Source organism: Egretta garzetta, unplaced genomic scaffold, assembly GCF_000687185.1.
Source record: "Egretta garzetta isolate BGI_Z169 unplaced genomic scaffold, ASM68718v1 scaffold88, whole genome shotgun sequence".
Lineage (NCBI taxonomy): Eukaryota > Metazoa > Chordata > Aves > Pelecaniformes > Ardeidae > Egretta > Egretta garzetta.
The window spans coordinates 1207755-1226893 of NW_009260408.1; the positions used below are offsets into that span (position 1 = coordinate 1207755).

At 37.3% G+C, this 19139-nt stretch overlaps 1 protein-coding gene across 1 annotated transcript in view; it reads left to right on the forward strand.

Moving 5' to 3' along the window:
* The window catches only part of LOC104130462 (dynein heavy chain 5, axonemal-like), a 160260-nt gene that overhangs the window by 53884 nt on the left and 87237 nt on the right, over nt 1-19139 (forward strand). The window contains exons 42-47 of the mRNA XM_035899011.1: nt 5131-5318; nt 6534-6728; nt 11862-11996; nt 13006-13195; nt 15698-15915; nt 16802-17113. Of these exons, the coding sequence (XP_035754904.1) occupies nt 5131-5318; nt 6534-6728; nt 11862-11996; nt 13006-13195; nt 15698-15915; nt 16802-17113 (1238 nt within the window). The remainder of the gene's footprint in view (nt 1-5130; nt 5319-6533; nt 6729-11861; nt 11997-13005; nt 13196-15697; nt 15916-16801; nt 17114-19139) is intronic.

Consider the following 19139-nt stretch of genomic DNA (forward strand, 5'->3'; position numbering starts at 1 on the left):
ACACCACCATTTTCTGTGAGTGATGGGCTCTTAAATCTAACACAAGGTATCATAATTTTCATGGTTGTGATATCTCCTGAAGGTTAAAATATAGCCTGGAGATAATTTCTAGTTTTAATTAAGAAGCCAGCAAAGCTGGCCAGACTTTAATAGAACTAACGTTTGTTTTCTCATTAAGAGCTTAAAAGTATCTAATTACGCTTTTCTAATGGAGATAAAAAGTCTGAAATGTATGGCAGGTTTGGATTAAGGTGCTTTTGTAATTAATTGTGAAAAGGTTTTCCATATTTGTCTCTTATCTCTTCTGTGGTCTTACTGGATTGGTTTGTGGCTGAGTTAGATCGAGAAGACCAATAGTACATATTTGGGAAGAACTGAGTGGGTTTGTCTTTGGTCTCACCAAGCTGTTGGCTTTTTCCTCTCTGCTCCTCCTGTGAGAATGTTTGTCTCTCTTTATGTTGCCATCTTTTTTCCCAACTCCTCGGTGATTTCACTTCTTTGTGTTAAACTGTTACTGACGTGTCAACCCAGACATCTAGCCTCTGTATCCTTGCTTTGTTTCTGCCCTTGGTAACTTACCCTTTCTCATTTGAGACTGAGGCAATGGTGATAACTGCAGCTTGTCATTGCCTTTTTTTAGTAAAACTGGGCACAACTGTGCCTAAGAACATGAGCTGAGTTTTAGGGCTCAGCTTCCTTTGTTTGCTGTAAGTTGACCATTTTCTATGTAGTATTGTCATCATATAAAACAAAAGCGAAGTAATACTTTGTAAGGCATCCTTGTTGTCTGTCTGCCTCATTAAATGGCATGCTGGTGTTCAATATGAATTAGAAAAGGTGCTAATAGAGCTCAACAAATTGGTGCTCAGGCGACCATGATGCCTGTGACTGCTTACCTCTGTCAATATGCTAGTGGGATGGTGTTGTCTGGGAATTAGATAACAGATCTAGCTGAACAGAGCCTGGATAGGGTGGTTTTTTTCAGCATTCATCAGACTGCTGTATGTCTGGGAGGAAAAGTAAGATTCTGTTCTTACATAAGTCATCGATGCTTTCACTTGTGAAAGGCACCAGTTGCTTTGGACATATTTCCACAACTTGGAAGGGCCTGGCTTGGAATTTTTATGTTGAAATGTCTTTAAGATATCTGATATTTCTTGAAAAGCGGATATACTGAAGCCAGGAAAGTAAATGAGCTTTTTTTTTTGGTTTAATAGGAGGAGCAGAGTGAGTTTAGAGAAAGACTCTTTAATGCATATGAAATCTTTAATGGAAAAGAAGGGTAGTTATTCACAGCTGTAGAAGTGCTTTCATGCAGACTGATAAGAAAGTTCTCATGAAACATACTACATATTTTAGTGCACACATTGAGAAATTCTTCAGAATTCCACAGGTCTGTGATAGGCTTTGTACTCCATCACCAGTGTGTCCTCCTCCAAACTTTTGACTTCATCTGGTGCTGTGGGACGAGTTATCAGATATTAGGAGATTTAGCAGTGAGGAGAAAAAGGAGGTGTGGAGGTGGTGTTGTCATGTCTGCAGCCATGTTTCCAGATTTCTTCTGTAAGGACAGTAAGTTTGATCTTCGGAATAATTAAATAGAAAAAAATAGACTAGAATAGAAGAGAACAGAACAGAATAGAACAGAATAAATATATATAATATGGCAATATATTGTATGCTATAAAATCATAATTTAAAATTCTCCTGGTTGGCTCAGAGCTGAGGCTCTGTCTCTCTGTTTCTCTGTCTTCCTGCCTCTTTTGTTTTCCTGTGTGACTCCAGCTATTCACAGGCAGATGGTCTTGTCAAGATGTCCAAGGCCTGGACTTCCATCTTTGATAGTTTTATTTTTGAAAAGTAGCTTCAGATATAACTGGTCATCTGAACTGGACCAGAGGTAACCCATGAAAATACCAGGGAAGCAAGTGAGAAGGTGAATTTTCAAGTTTTCTATTGTATCGAATTCAGTGTTAAAATTGCCCAGGAATAGCAAATCAAGGGTACTTCATCACTCTTACTGAAAAGTGTCGGTGAATACTCTTTAGGAACCCTTTCGTCTGTTGTTGTCTGTAGGTGAGTATAAAAGTCATGTTTGCTTTGGTTCTGTTTTATATAGTTACAATCAAACAACCCCAGTCTCACCTGAGGTACCTTTTTGTGATTTGATATTTAATGCAATATTTAATGTAAGATTTGATATTTATCTTAATTCAGAAGGTGAATAAACAACTATGGAGCTCTGTAAATTCTTTCAAGACCAACGAATACCTTGCAGTTTACTGCTTCTGGGCTGCACTTTGGATAGACAGAGTTCTGTTTTAGTGAAATTTGCTTTGAATTATGTCACTATAGTTCTACCCCTGTGTAAAATCTTAAGAGAAGAGTTGTTTCAATACAAAAGAGAGTTTGTAGCTGCTTTGTCATGATTAATTACTGCACTGTCATAGTATTTTTAGCCAGCCCTCCCAGTGTGGAGCAGCACCTGGGGCCTGTTGGGTCACCTGGCAGAACAGGGGGTGTCACAGTAAGCTGCAACGTACTTTCTTCATGTGTGGAGCCCTTGTACCTGCACTGGGGACTGTGTTTGCTGTGTAGCATTCAAGGGTCAGGCCACCCAGCTGTGCCTAGGCTGTAGGGTCACTGATGTGGAAAGGGACATGGCACTGCATTGCAGAGATGCATTTTGAAGTAGCTATGCTGTGTGATTCTTATATCATATGGGGACCAGGTCTGTCGGATATCGGTACTGATTTGGGGGTGTGTGTGTCACATTTTTACACATAGTTAAAGATCTCTTTAGTCTTGTCCTTTATTTTCTGCTTTTGCTCCATTTCTTTATTTCATTACCATACTATGTTCTGTGTGGGGACAGCAATTAATGACACTGCATGAGAGGACACAACAAAATTATGCTGTCTCTAAGCTGTTGTGCAGCTGACAGTTTGCTTGCTGTGCCTTTGCTTGTGTGGGTCTGTGTGGGTGTATGCATGTGTGTGTACTTTCCTTCCACCAGAATGGAATAATTTTCCAAGAACTGAATTTATTCAAAACTGTGGGGTATTGGCCTTGCCTGAGAGTCAGGTTTCCTAACTCCATGCAGCAGGTGGCATTACAGAACAAGTGATTTTTTTTTTCCTTTCCCAAAGAAAAATTATTTGGCTAGAACCTCACCATTCTGCAGAGAAATTAAGTTAAAAAATATTTTGTTATAGGGATAGTAAGTGTAAGAGACAATATTATACAGAACACAGTGTCTTTCTTAAAGAATGTCCAGCTTTAGCACTTTTAGTTGTTGTATCCCGAAGAGTAGATATTGATGTTTAATAAACACAGTAGCAAAACTTTTTTTTTATATATAATGGATCCTAGTAGTCACGTAACACTTGAGACAGGGAGCATCAAGAATGGGGCAGCTCCATGAGGGAAGACAAGCCAGGAGCCAAGGGTGACCACCACACAGGCAGGGGCAGGGCCTTCACTGGCCAGGGCACAGTCCCACAGTGCCTGAGCAGGGCAGGTAGGTGACAGCTTGTTCCATCAGCTGTCCAGTGACCATCAGACACGGTGAAATAACAAGCTGGGTCCAGTGTCCATCTAAGAAGTTCAGTCAGAAACAGCAGGAGGCGGGGCTGGAAGTAACGCTATGGATAGTTCTAGGGTCCTCCAGGAAGTTCAGCCAGCAAGTCAGGATAACAGGAGATAGGGCTGTGCCCAGCCCTGTGTATAACACAGCTCAGGCAAAGACTGAGGGCCCAGACCTGCCTGAGCGGAAATGGAGTGTCTGGACTGGAGGACAGAGAGTGTGGGTAGAAGCCCCAGGTAAGGCTGATGAGGGCAATTAAGGCCATTTGGTGCATTCAGGACCCTGATATTCCTCATACAAGGAGGAGAACATTAGTTAAAGGACTTCCTGCCACACCAGTGGCAAGGAACATTCTTCATTTGTTTTTAAAGACAGTAGGATTGGGTCTTTCCTGTTTTAAATTTGGTACCTGTCTATAGAATTACTTTAATCTTTGTTTCATTATGGCATTGAGGTATTTGTATATATTCTCTTTGCTTTTAAATTTTGTAATTAAGTTCATGTGACTTTTTATTCTCTTCAAATTATTTTCTTCTGGAGCATGCTTTTCCTTAGAATATCACAGAATTTAGAAGCAGTTTAGGAAAAAGATTACTCTACATATGGAATTGAACTGAATTTCATGGAAGATCTGCAGTATTGCCCTGGCTGAATCAAATCTTAAGGAGGCAATTTTGGCTGTACTATGACTGGTTTTTATCTGATGTGGCTCCATTAATTTTGTTGAAGAGTTCTTCTAAAATTATGTGGGTAAAAAAGACTAATCAGTGCAGAAACGTAAGAGTTCCTGCATAGGCTTACTAGCCTTTGTCTCTTGTGAAATGGACATGGAATAGCAGGGGATTATGTTGCTTTCCCACTACTCCTCTGGAAAGCTGCTGCTGTAGACTCTCTTATTTCAATTCTGCTAACATGATGCAGAAGGAGGAGTACTTGATTCTCCCAAAAGACATTCATTTCATGATGTTGAGGATACTGATGTCTGTCTAGAACTCCATGGCTTGTTCCAAGTAACAGTTTTAAGTGTGACATCAGATTCCTCTCTCTTGAATGGCAAGATGCTGTTCTCCAACAATTTTAGACCTATCAATTAATTGTTATAAAATGCTACAATGCTTCTGTCACAAATGTAGTGATTTCTGAATTTGATTCTGTGCTTTTCATTTATCTAGGTGTCTCTCAAGCTCATCTTTGACAATTTCACCCCCTGCATAGATGACTTCCCATTCTATATGCATGTTTATGCTTCTAGGTGCTATATACAATATTATTGAACACTTTCTGCCTTATGGTTGCTGTAGAAGTGTAGGATTCTTTGTAAAGATGTTTTTATATCTTTCTTCCAAGGGGTAATTCTTTTTCTGGGTGTCATTAATACACAGCCCAATTTATTCTGAGTTCTTATTTCTCATTTTACTCTGTGTTCATACTCTCTGTTCTTCTCATGTTACATTAAGTTATGTAGAACATGCTACATTTTATATATAAATTATTCTTGTTTGATCTGATATTTTAACAAAATATTTTTCTTTTTGCATTTTTAGGTTTAGCCCAGTCAGGTGCATGGGGTTGCTTTGATGAATTTAACCGCATTGAACTTCCAGTTTTATCAGTAGCTGCTCAGCAGATATATATTGTACTTCAGTGTAAGAAAAATAAGAAACCTCAGTTCATTTTCACTGACGGTGATGTTGTTGACATGGACAGAGAATTTGGTATATTTCTGACTATGGTACGTGTGTGAATATGTGTAAATGGCATCATTGTGAAAAATATTTCCTGTTCCATTTCCCATTGAAACTTCCCAGTTGAAATCGTTGGAACTGACTGTTAGAAAATAATGAATACAATTTGAACAATAATTTGGTCAAATCATAATGATGATATTTTCTCTTCCTCATATTTTTAACTGAAACTTAGGACTTGAGGTATGCAATTATCATTAACTACACATTTTAAGGGCTTTTTTAGTTGAATATTTGAGAGATCGAGACTAAACCAAACCATCTCATATTTTTATTCAAAGTCTGTCAAAATAAAGCAGAAGTAATTGACCACTGCAAGGACTACTGTAGTTGGTCTAGTCAGAATTTCACCATCTGTGAAGAACTTTCAACCACAGTACTTCTGTATGACAGCATGAAGGAAACCACCATCACTCTGGTTCACTGGCCTCCTGAAGATTTATCTTTGGTGCCTGTGGACTGCTTCTAGCAGTGCAGGAGGCAAAGAAGCAGGAAAGCGTAGTAATACCTTAAAAGCCTCTTTGTATCTTCCCCTCCTTAGCTGTAGGCTACATACCCACAACTCAGAATGGAAGCATTTGTCTTTCTTTCAAAGTTTCCTTCCTTTGCAAAGGTGTTAATGTTATCACTTTGATTTGAAAAAGAGGACAAATTAGTGGCATACAAAGGCCAGTGGGAAGACAGTTTGGAAACAGCTGGAAGAGTTTAAGAAGTTATCCCTGCATAGCCAGTGACTACTGTTCTCACAGCTGAGCCATGCAGTAAGTCACATGAATGACTTGGACATCTTCAGTGAAAGGTCAGATCTGTTAGTTTAAGTTATGTTCAGTAATGGCTTGCACTGCTTGGCTGACTTTGCACTGAAATGGTCTGAGAATGCTCAAAAGGGACAGCACTCGAACACTACTAAGACCTGGAGGAACTAACTAATTTAAAACAGCTCCAACAAGATCTGTAAATGGTTGTCTGTCTGTCTGTCTGTCTGTCTGTCTTCGGCATCTCCAAATAACACGTGATACCACATGCTTCATGAACTGCAGCATTTAGGCAACTGTGTAGTGATGTTTACTTGTGACATGCTCGAGTTACCCTTTGTAATCTGGCATGTGCTCCTGTGTTTGTGAAATAATTATCAGAAAAGATAAACCTTCCTATGCTGCTTTTGCTATATAATATTTGATTTTATATTTTGCATTTTTCAGAACCCTGGCTATGCAGGACGACAGGAACTTCCAGAAAATCTGAAGATTCAGTTTCGCACAGTTGCTATGATGGTGCCTGACCGTAGCATTATTATGCGAGTCAAGCTGGCAAGTGCTGGTTTCCGAGACAACCAAGTCCTTAGTCGAAAATTCTATACACTCTACAAACTCTGTGAAGAGCAGTTATCTAAACAGGTAAAATAAATATTTGTCCAACAGTAAGCTGTCACTGGAAGGGAATGTAGAGAATATATTTTCATAGAATATATAATTATCTTGACATTCATTAACCTATTCATTAATCATAATGATGATATTTTCTCTTCCTCATATTTTTAACTGAAACTTAGGACTTGAGGTATGCAATTATCATTAACTACACATTTTAAGGGCTTTTTTAGTTGAATATTTGAGAGATCGAGACTAAACCAAACCATCTCATATTTTTATTCAAAGTCTGTCAAAATAAAGCAGAAGTAATTGACCACTGCAAGGACTACTGTAGTTGGTCTAGTCAGAATTTCACCATCTGTGAAGAACTTTCAACCACAGTACTTCTGTATGACAGCATGAAGGAAACCACCATCACTCTGGTTCACTGGCCTCCTGAAGATTTATCTTTGGTGCCTGTGGACTGCTTCTAGCAGTGCAGGAGGCAAAGAAGCAGGAAAGCGTAGTAATACCTTAAAAGCCTCTTTGTATCTTCCCCTCCTTAGCTGTAGGCTACATACCCACAACTCAGAATGGAAGCATTTGTCTTTATTTCAAAGTTTCCTTCCTTTGCAAAGGTGTTAATGTTATCACTTTGATTTGAAAAAGAGGACAAATTAGTGGCATACAAAGGCCAGTGGGAAGACAGTTTGGAAACAGCTGGAAGAGTTTAAGAAGTTATCCCTGCATAGCCAGTGACTACTGTTCTCACAGCTGAGCCATGCAGTAAGTCACATGAATGACTTGGACATCTTCAGTGAAAGGTCAGATCTGTTAGTTTAAGTTATGTTCAGTAATGGCTTGCACTGCTTGGCTGACTTTGCACTGAAATGGTCTGAGAATGCTCAAAAGGGACAGCACTCGAACACTACTAAGACCTGGAGGAACTAACTAATTTAAAACAGCTCCAACAAGATCTGTAAATGGTTGTCTGTCTGTCTGTCTGTCTGTCTTCAGCATCTCCAAATAACACGTGATACCACATGCTTCATGAACTGCAGCATTTAGGCAACTGTGTAGTGATGTTTACTTGTGACATGCTCGAGTTACCCTTTGTAATCTGGCATGTGCTCCTGTGTTTGTGAAATAATTATCAGAAAAGATAAACCTTCCTATGCTGCTTTTGCTATATAATATTTGATTTTATATTTTGCATTTTTCAGAACCCTGGCTATGCAGGACGACAGGAACTTCCAGAAAATCTGAAGATTCAGTTTCGCACAGTTGCTATGATGGTGCCTGACCGTAGCATTATTATGCGAGTCAAGCTGGCAAGTGCTGGTTTCCGAGACAACCAAGTCCTTAGTCGAAAATTCTATACACTCTACAAACTCTGTGAAGAGCAGTTATCTAAACAGGTAAAATAAATATTTGTCCAACAGTAAGCTGTCACTGGAAGGGAATGTAGAGAATATATTTTCATAGAATATATAATTATCTTGACATTCATTAACCTATTCATTTTTTAGGGTTTTCAAGTTCTAGAAACAGAGTCTGAAATCATCAGATTTTTATTTTTCAAACTAATTTGTGTAGTAAAGGAAGTGTGATTTGTGATTTTTAAACAGAGCGGAGTTATTGGAGAAGTTATGAAGAATGGTGTGTAGTGCTCTGCTGAACTTTGTAGAAGACACATTTTTCAGTCTCCTCACCTATGAAGGCTAGACCTATTGGAGAGACAGAACTGTAAATAACTGAAGGCACTGTTTTGTTGAGTGCTACCAGAAAAGTGCTATTCTGTTTGATCTGGGGTAGAAACAAAGGATAAAGCTGCTTTGAAGAATAGAACTAGTTGTTGCCTTTTGAATGCCCTGTGCTGGCTGTCCACTAGAGGGTATTTGAGAGAGAACATATGCTTTATGTTGTAGACTGGCTTCAAAAGGGTCATATTTACTACTGGCTTCCCTGTAATATTGCCCAGGGTGTCTCTATTAACCTTCAAATTAGTTTTTAGGCAATCTGAATCACCCTGTATTGATCTAGCATCACTAGTCTTAGTCCATTTGTTGCTGTCCAACCTACTCTCTCAGTCCTGTCATCTGCATGTGTTTTATAGTTACCAGGCTTATAGGCTGCATTTGCCAGAGGATCATCTTCCAAGAGCTCTCTCTTAAGTGGAATTTGTGGATGTTGTTTAGGAAAATTTGTGTATGCACAGTTTCAGCAGTTAGCAACGTAGCTTGTCACTGGAGTATTGAATATGGATCTCTCTTTTTTTCCCTCAGGCTTGGCCTCAGTAGGATTAAATTTTCTCAGTGCCTCAGTTTGCGTGGTCAGTTTTGTCCTGGTCATGATTTTTTCCTTCACCATGGAAGAGACATTTAAGCAGGCATCAGAAATTTGGCCATCTAACTCTGCAAAAGTGCTTTGCTTGTTTTGTTTTGGAACCATTTTACTCCTGGACAGAGTACTTAAAAATAACATGCCCTCCCAAACAAAACTTAACTGTATACAAACTTATTTTAACTGTCTTAATTCTGTACAATATTTTGTACATGACTGTTGCTGCATCTGCACAAAGAGTTTCTATATGTAGTTTGGTCATTTCTGCGGCAGAAGCTGCCCTGGAGTCTCTGAGACAGCAAGATTCTGCATTCAGCATGTTAATCAACATATTGAAGCATATAAATAGTGCTTATCAGTTTGCCTAGGGATTGTAGGAACTGCCTGGAGGACTCTGTGGAACTGTCTGAAATTTTCATCTGGAGAACTCCTGTACTAATTAGTCAAGTGTTTTGTTGTGAAGGCATGCAACTCAATTACCTTTTCTCAGGTCAGTCCTTTGCCTCATCTACGCTGACACTAACAAGGGAGTTCCTTGCTATTAATTAATGGAAATTAATGACCAAGGGTGGAGATATTCAGTCTCTCTGGGCACCTTTTCTGTGTTTGACCATTCTCATTGTGAAGAATCTTTTCCTTATGCAAACGGTTTCAGTTTCCCCTGTTGCAAATTTTGACCATTGTCTCTTTTCCTCTCACTTGGTCATCTTTTGCTGGACTCATTGCAGTATGTCAATGATGGTCATGTAGCAAGGAGAAAAAGAAATTTATCAGCCCTTGTCGTGATTCTGGATATTTCACTAGGACATATAATTTACTAAATGATACCAGACTTCATCATCAATGTATAATCTGCCTTACAAACTTCGCGGGAAGTTGTGAAACTTTTGTCTTAATGTTTCCATCTTCAAATGAGATTTCCTGGCAGTTCCTGGCTGAATATTCATATCTAACTTTTTCTACTGGTAACAACTTGGCACGTGATTGAGTAATAGAAAATGAGGCTGGACAGAGCCTTGAGGGGCTTTAAGGGTTTTGCTTTCCTGTTCTGGAAAAAAAATAATTCTTAGCTAAATAATTTGCTATAAATCTTTGTGACTCTCCTTAACATTTTCTGTTGACAGATAGCCTGCAGTTTTCCCAGGCAATCTTTTCCAAATTTTCATTTTCCTCATGGCCACAAAATTGTCTCTAAAAGTTAACTTGAATGTCCCTTGCTGTAGTTAAGTACTTTACTTCTTTTCCTTTCTATTCCTTCTGTTTCCCCTTTGCAGGTATTTTTTCATGTCAAAGACTTCTATTGTAACTCATCCTACATATTTGCTCTTCCTACTTCTACAGTAGATTTTGGTTTACTTCTTCCTGATATAACATGTTTTCTAGTCAGCTGGTAACTTTAATTTCATTTCTAAATTCTCTTCGGTAGATTTCATCTTCAAGTGTAGAATCCAACTTTTGGGCACTATACAGAAGTGACAAATGAAATGGAAATGTCTTTTCAACTGTCCTAAAAGGGACACTTTTCTTTTTATTGCTTACTATAATTGTAGAAATGTCATTGAGGTATTTGTGGCTTCAGTCCAATTTCTGATATTTTTCTGCAAAGCTTTCTGCACCTGACTTGTTTCTCAACTGAATGAAGAAGAGTTGTTACTGTTCTTTATTTGTGCAGTTGGTCATTTCTATCTGTATAGTAGTTTCCACTTGTTTTTAATTGCATCATACATAGATAATTTATTGAATTTCTGTTGGTAATTTTGAACTCTAGTTGTGGTCTTGTACACCAGCTTGATATCATCTGCAAACCTAATCAATGAGTTATTTCTTGCTGAAAATTCTGGGTTTTACTCAATGTATTGCTCCAATGTGTCAGCCTGGGAAATAGGGGTGGAGACTGGGGGGAAGGTGCCGTTTTAATTTTGTCTTTGTTTCTCACCATCCAAATTTATTCCAGTTGGCCATAAATTAAATTAATTTTCCCCAAGTCAAGTCTGTTTTGCCTGTGATGGTAACTGGTAAATGATCTCCCTGTCTTCGTATCAACCCATGAGCTTTCTTTTAATCTTCTTTTCTCCCTCTGTCCTGTTGAGGAGGGGGAACGAGGTGGGTGTCTGGAAGCTGGCCAAGGTCAACACACAACAGATAGTTGTCCTGGTTTCGGCTGAGATAGAATTAATTTTCTTCCTAGTAGCTGGCATAGTGCATAGTGCTGTATTTTGGATTTAGTATGAGAAGAATGTTGATAACTCATTGATGTTTTAGTTGTTGCTAAGTGGTGCTTAGACTAGTCAAGGACTTTTTCAGCTTCCCATGCTCTGCCAGGTGTACAAGAAGCTGCGAGGGAGCACAGCCAGGACAACGGACCTAAATTTACCTAAGGGCTATTCCATACCCTATGACGTCATGCTCAGGGGGAGTTGGCTGGGGGACAGTGATTGCTGCTTGGGAACGGGCTGGACATCGGTCAGTGGGTGGTGAACAATTGCATTATGCATCACTTGTTTTGTATGTTCTGTATATTCTATTATTGTTGTTGTTGTTGTTATTTTCCTTTGCTGTGTTATTAAACTGTGATTACAGATGACCTGTAAAAGTGGTGGTCTACCACCAAAAGAGACACCTGGCAGGTATGGACACACAACACTGGAAAATATCTTCAGGATATGATAGCAACAGAACTGGAAATCCAGTTTAAAGATGAAGAGCTGTAAAATTAATCCTCTTTAAAAGTTCCATAGCATATTTATTTCTTTAATGAATTTAGTTTTCATCCCTCTCTTGATTTTACAGTGTTTAATATTTGTGGTACCAATTGTGTTTATGCATCATTTCAAGGTTCACTATGACTTTGGGCTTAGAAATATCCTGTCTGTTTTAAGAACACTTGGAGCAGTGAAAAGATCTAATCCCAAAGAGCCAGAGAAAACCGTAGTGATGAGAGTTCTGCGAGACATGAACCTCTCCAAACTGGTACTGTAAGACTCTTGACTCTCCCCAAAAGAGTACTTTGTTTGCCTTTTTAAGTGTATTTATTATGTAACTTTGAAAAGATCTTTTTCTTCAGCAGTTGGATAAATTATTTTGCAGTTTTTAATATGGTCTATCAGTGAGCGGAGAACCAGAATACAGTTATGGTGTGAGCACTATTTGTCTTTTAAAGAGGAAAACACAGCAGAAGCCTTAGCTGAAAAAAATCATTGGAAATACCATCAGAACCTAGGGGACCTAACCTGGTCCTGTAATTGGCTCTTGTTTTTTCTTCTTTCTGCCCTAAGGAGAGAAAGGAAGAATACATTGTATTAACTTTAAATAATGTCATTAAAGATCCTTCTTAATCAGAATTTCAATTTATAAATTTCTTGGGAGTCTGTTGCCTTTTCAGAACATCCTAAGAATTGCAATGAGTGAGGTAATTGGAAGCAGCTAACGCCTACTTGTATAGTCTAATCTCTTTCGATATTGCTATTTAAAGAATTCATCTTTCTTTTTATTGCTGTAATTGAAAGGTTATAGCATGTCTTTACTCTGTGTATTTACCTTGGGAGCCAGTTTTGTGATGGAACCAATTACTCTGTTTCGGATGCTAATCTATTCAGCACATCGGTACGCTTGTTCAAACCTATAGGCATGCTTCAGTGATTTACAGAAGGAAAAAATTAATAAAAAATCCAAGATTGAAGAAATCTTGCTGGTTTATGTAACAAATGAAGAAATGTGTGTGTGTATGTATTGAAGAAAACTGCATTAAGATGTTAATATTTTTATAAGCTTTAAGTATTTGATTTAGAAATTACTACTTGTGATTGCATTGTATGAAATTCACTTAACAAAACTGATTCATAATTACAGTATTTTCTTTGGAAAAGATAAGGTTTTCTACTGCCATCTTTTAAACAGCATATTCTTGAAGATTGTTTACAGCTGTAATAATAATTTCAATGAATAAATAATGTATTTCCCCCTACTTTATCCTTGACAGGTGGATGAAGATGAACCTTTATTTATGAGTCTCATTAATGACCTATTCCCTGGAATTACTCTGGATAAAGCTGGGTATCCTGAACTACAGTCAGCCATTCAGAAACAGGCAGAGAAAGCAGGGCTTATTCATCATCCACCATGGATACTTAAACTCATTCAGCTGTATGAAACTCAACGAGTCCGACATGGTTAGCATGCTAGATGAGGTTCTGAGACTGCATAAAAGCAATAGTTCTTTATATTACCTGCTACGGAATGCAGGTTATTTTCAGAAAAAATGTATTTTAAAATTGAACAGATGTCATTTTTAAAGCCTATGTGGATACTTTGCTAGGAAACTGTTATGACTTTTTTTTGGTGTGCAATGCACACATAGTGAGATTTTAGCTTTGTTGTATTACATTTTTATGGGAAATATGAGTGTGGCCTTCAGTGATTGAAATTTCTGTGGAATAAGTTAAAATGTAGAGTATACATTGAAATTCAGAAACAGCCAATTCTGTGCAGTGTTCTGAAAACAATTGTTGCCCTCAGACAGTTCAGTCATGAAGCTCATGTTTAATGTTACTGTGAGATTATGATGCTGAGAAGATTACAAAAAATAATCTCTCAAACATTTACTTTGATCGATTCTGCCAAGCATGCAGTGTATTCCAAGTGTTGTTCTTTGTGTTCAATTCTGGCCATTTCAACTGAGGAGAAATAAGCCTACCTCCTGCTGGGCTGGGGGGGCTGGACAAGATGGCCTCCAGAGGTCCCTTCCAACCTCAACCATTCTGTGATTCTGTGAAAATACATTTTTACAGTGCATAAAAGGCTAATGAGTAAAGTTTACCCTGTCCCAGGAAGGGTAAACGACCAAAGATAGTCGTAAAACCAGGTTTACAATTCATAGCTGAGTGGGAAAAAAAATACCCCTACTTTGAATTGTGCCCCTCCCCCTGCCCCCTCCCCCTCTAACAATTTAGGATTTTTTCATATATGAAGGAGAAAATGTAAAGGAAATGTAACTAAAGTAGCAAAGGTTTATGAAGATGTCATCCTTTTTATTCTCCCTTTTCATGTTGTAATTAGAGGATAGTAAGCTTAAACTAATGGAACAAATAAAAGGAAATACTCATTTGCATAGCACAGTCTGAGAGCTTAATGCCTCAAAGGTTTAGTTCAGATTATTGGTTACACCAAAAAACTGGTTAATGATGTACTGAGTTAATGATTTACATCCAGATGGCTGGGTTCAATGTTACATATCAAATCATAACACCTATATCTATATAGGAACCACAAAAATTTTAATTATTTCAGTCATGATTAAATGTTTGGTCTGTTCCCCCAAAATCTCCAGTATCTCTGGCATTCTGCTTAGATGCCTCTTTTCTCCACCTGTCCCTGCTGTTCCCAGGAGTCATGCAGCTGCAATTAGCCTAAAACTTGGATGCCCAGAGCCTTTCTGTGACGCAAGTTGTCACATGGAGGGGAGAAAGATCTCTTTTCCTGACTTCTATTTGTGTTACTCATGGACCCTTGGATTTATGGAGAAATCACCATAGGATTTCAAGTAATGAGGAAAAATCTGTAAAATGCATGACTTCTCTTGGTTGAAATAGAGGCAATATATGCAAATGGAGTGCTCATGCACAGACACACACGTGCGTATGTGTGCATGTATGCATGGAGATTCAGTGCATAGATCCTGAAATCTCTTTTGCATAACAGTTTTGATCCAAATGCTGTTGAAACCAGCAGAAAGGCCATTCCATTAACATTGAGGGGCTTGGATTAGATCTCCCCATATATAATGTATAGCATGGGTAAGTGATTGTCCTGGTACCCAAACTGGTTTTGGGAACATTCATCTCCCTTTTGTTTTAGAAGCAGTCTGCATTGTACTGGATTAGGTTTGTAACTTGGGTTTGTGACTGATTGTTCCATACCTTTGTTGAAGAGGTTTTCAAAGCCAACTAAGGACTATGTTGTCCATTTTCTTCTGGGTTTAATAGGAATTACCTAGCTCCCTTTGATGACTTTGAAAGTCTCAGTTTGAATGTCCCATCTGCTTTTGGACAGGCTCTGGGCCTCACGAATAGTTGATTTAGAAAATATAACTAAAAAGGATCAGCAGTAGGGTCAATTCATTGTTGAAGACATAGCTTCTTTTCCTTAGGCAATATGTATATACACTGATGAAATTAAAAGTGTGGTTGCTGTTAGCTGATTTTTATATAAGAAAAATGTATTAAAATGTCAGCATGGATGGATGCAGGTACATATTTTTGTTATTTTTGCTTCACAATGATACACTCAATTTTGTATATCATTGGGAACTACTCATTCTCATTAAATAGGTTTAGAAATTACTGGTTTTGTTTACTACCAGTCATGTCAATGTCATTGCATGCAAACATCAAAAGGGACTTGTGTTTTGCAGTTAGAAAAACGAACAGAACTGCCTGAGGGAGGATACAGACCCACATAGGCTTGCCTATCGTAATAGAGCAGACGTTTATAGAGGCCTTTTAATAATATTTTTAAATTCCGTTTCAGTCAGCATTGAGTAAGTGGAGCGAGAAACATCTTTCTTGTATTGGCTTCTGATAAAAATAAACCAAGGATCATTGATGCAAAGAACCATTAAATGGTAGCATGACATTTTGACATTTCATTTTAAACCGTGTTTGTATTGTTTTAAGGTATGATGACTCTAGGTCCAACTGGTGCAGGAAAGACAAAATGCATTAATATTTTGATGAAAGCAATGACAGATTGTGGTGCTCCTCATAAAGAGATGAGAATGAACCCAAAGGCAATCACAGCTTCCCAGATGTTTGGTACCCTTGATGTTGCTACAAATGACTGGACAGATGGTATTTTCTCTACATTATGGAGAAAAACTTTAAAAGCAAAGAAGGTAATGGATATTATATCATGATAGTTAATAAGGACATTTAATATTGCTTCTAGAAGGTCTCATTACCTGTCATTTATGTGAAAGGTCTTACATTATAAAATCAAATGGGAAAATACAGTGTTATTTTCGCTTGGTGTCTGAATAGCTCAGTGTACACCAGAGTCACAATTATGTGTGTATGCCCAAGAGCACTAGGCTTCCCAAGCACTTGAGGTTCCAGAATTAAATTGGAAAAGATTTTAAGGGTTTTGCTTCCTTCTGTAAGCAGGTAGTCCTACCATTCAAATGTGAAAGCAAGTGCTTTTCATGTTTTGCTGTGTGGACAGGAAAGTTAATTTTCTTCTGTCTGGTTTTATGCCATTGCCACTGTTTCACTAATTATATCAGAATGTAAGAGGCTCTGGTAGGAAATCAGTATAGGCATTTCCCAATTCTCTTATCAAGCCTACAGATGATATTTCATGGAATCATAATTACACTCAAATCTTTGGAAGTTTCATTCAGTTCTCACTTGGAAAAGGGGGGAAGCCTTACATGAAATACTTAGGTAACATCCCACAGGGACTGACTGCATGCCCGTGCTGTGACTATTTAATGGGAAATGTTTTCAGCCACCTTGATGGATGCTGGACTGACTAATGTACTTTTATAGAAGAAAGGGACAGCTTTACGCTTAGAACAGCCCGAATTAGTTTTTGTCGCTATTCCTTAATATCCTTTTTCGGTGTGACACAGGATAACAAAAGGATTAAAATCACTGAGCAAATTATAAAAACTGCAGTTCATGCTGAGCTAGTCAGCACCAAATTATGAAATTATTTATCTCTGGGAGTAAGTTCTCTGAGATTAAATGTGTATTTTTGGTGTGTGTGTCTCCTTTTTTTAGGGTGAGCATATCTGGATAGTTTTGGATGGACCTGTTGATGCAATATGGATTGAAAATCTGAATTCTGTTCTGGATGATAATAAGACCCTTACTTTAGCAAATGGAGATCGTATTCCAATGTCCCCGAGTTGCAAAATTATTTTTGAACCTCACAACATTGACAATGCTTCCCCTGCAACAGTTTCTCGTAATGGGATGGTCTTCATGAGTTCTTCAGTGTTAGATTGGAAGCCTATTTTAAGAGCTTGGCTGCAAACGCTACCTGTTACCTACTCTGAAGTCCTATGGAATTGCTTTAATGCTGTATTTCAGGTACTTAATTTCACAACTCAAGAAAAAAAATATTGCATTTCTTATTCTTTATTTAATGAAGCATTGTTTCTTTCTCAGTGCTTTTTCAATTATTTACTTCTCTTTGTTTATGTAATGAAATAAGGATGAAGGATTTAAAAAAAAAAAGAGAAAATTGTCTCTGACATTAATGAATGAGTGAAACTATAACAGATGAATAATTTGGATGCTTTGTCTGCATAGGTTAGTTGGCAATGAATTGTTAAATCCTTGATTATTTTATAATGTGTGTTGGCAAAACAAATATTCTCTTTGGCTGTAATTGTTACTGAAATTTTAATTCTTGTTAGGTTGCATAAAGGGAGTGGATAAAATTCCTTGTTTGTTTTAAATATCAAGAAGTGAATTCGGAAAGAAATTAAGCTAGCTTCACTCTGGTAGAATATTTCTCAATTTTGGCTGCAACAGTAATGCATTTGGCCCTGTCGTTATTTTTAAAAGACATTCTGTATTTCGAATTAAGAGCAGTTCTGTGCTCTCTGGTGTTCTGAAGCTCAGCACAGGTGACTATAGTGTTCTCTTCTGATTTTATAATCCATGATTCTGTACTGAAGGAGATTTTTGAGATGGCATATCTTTGATACGTTCTCTGACTAAATTGTGTTCAATCAGTAGATCCAAAGGGAAAATTCTGAATGTTCTTTTACCCCTCCCTTTGGCCTTAACATACTGAATCATTAAAAAGGTTTCATTAATATTATGGATGGTTGTACTCAATAGTGAATCTAAAAGCATATCTCAGTAGTATACTGTTTTCAGTTACACTGAAATTCTTATTTTTTCTTTGGTGTTGAATTTCACAGGGCTTTCTCCTGTAATATTTTTCATTGTTGTTGGATTTTACAAATGCAGTTTTTAATAAACTTTGAGTGACATTTCAGAAAGTTTATTTATAAATCAGGATAAAAGCAATGATTAATATAGTTTTGGAATGCCTTGAATGTTAACAAATGTCTTCGTACACATATGTTTCATTTCAGTGCCCATTTACTTTAAAACCAATGTTTAACAAGCTATTCATTTTGTTCTACCTCCAAAACATAATGATATGACATAGTATTTACTGCAGCAGCAAGAGAAACAATTCTGATAATGAATTTTAAAATATGCTTCCAAAGTAATATATATGTGGGTCAATTTACTGCTGCGTTGCCACAATTCTATTTATATTTTATGCTACAACTTGCTCTGAAAACATAATAACAACATTTAAAATACCCAAGCCTGAAGCAATAGCAATAAAGTCCAGAAAAATATGTATTTTATTAGATTGAGAGATGAAAATGCAGTGAAATATGAAGTTAGTTCTGTGCTGAAGGCTACATTTGGAACTATAGAAATGTAAATGAAAGCTGTCACGCTGTCAGTTTTCTTTCACTTTTAATGAGCTATCTTTTCTTCTCAAAGAATAGAAGTGATAACAGTGATTTTACAGATGATTTTACATACTACTTTTGTATTCAGGTGGCTCTTTTTACAGTTACTATTTCCCCCCACATAAAAAAAAAGGATAAATAAATTCTAAAAGAAAATTTGTGAAATAAGATGTATCAACAGTGGTAGTCAAACCCCAAATACGGACCTTAGTGAATTTAATGCTAGTATTAAGAAAAGCATTGATATCAGCAGCTTAAAAATATCTAACTTTTAGAAGAAAATTAAGATTAGGCTATAGATGGAAATAAAATAACTAAGGAGAATCAGTCCTTAAGTATACCTATGGAGACCTTCTGAAATCAATCTAAATTCAACCAAAATAGATGTAAAACAGCTACTGTAGCAATTCCAATTTGCTTACAAGAAGCACTCACTATTTATGCTAATAAAAATAGTATTTGTCACTGAAAGTCTGTGTATTAGATAAAATAATTATTAATGAAAGTACAGCAAGTAGCAATAATGTAGGAAGAAGCACCAGAGAATATTAATTGTGAATCAGTGGAAAGAATGTGTCTATTCTTTTCATGCATATTATAAATTCCGCTGT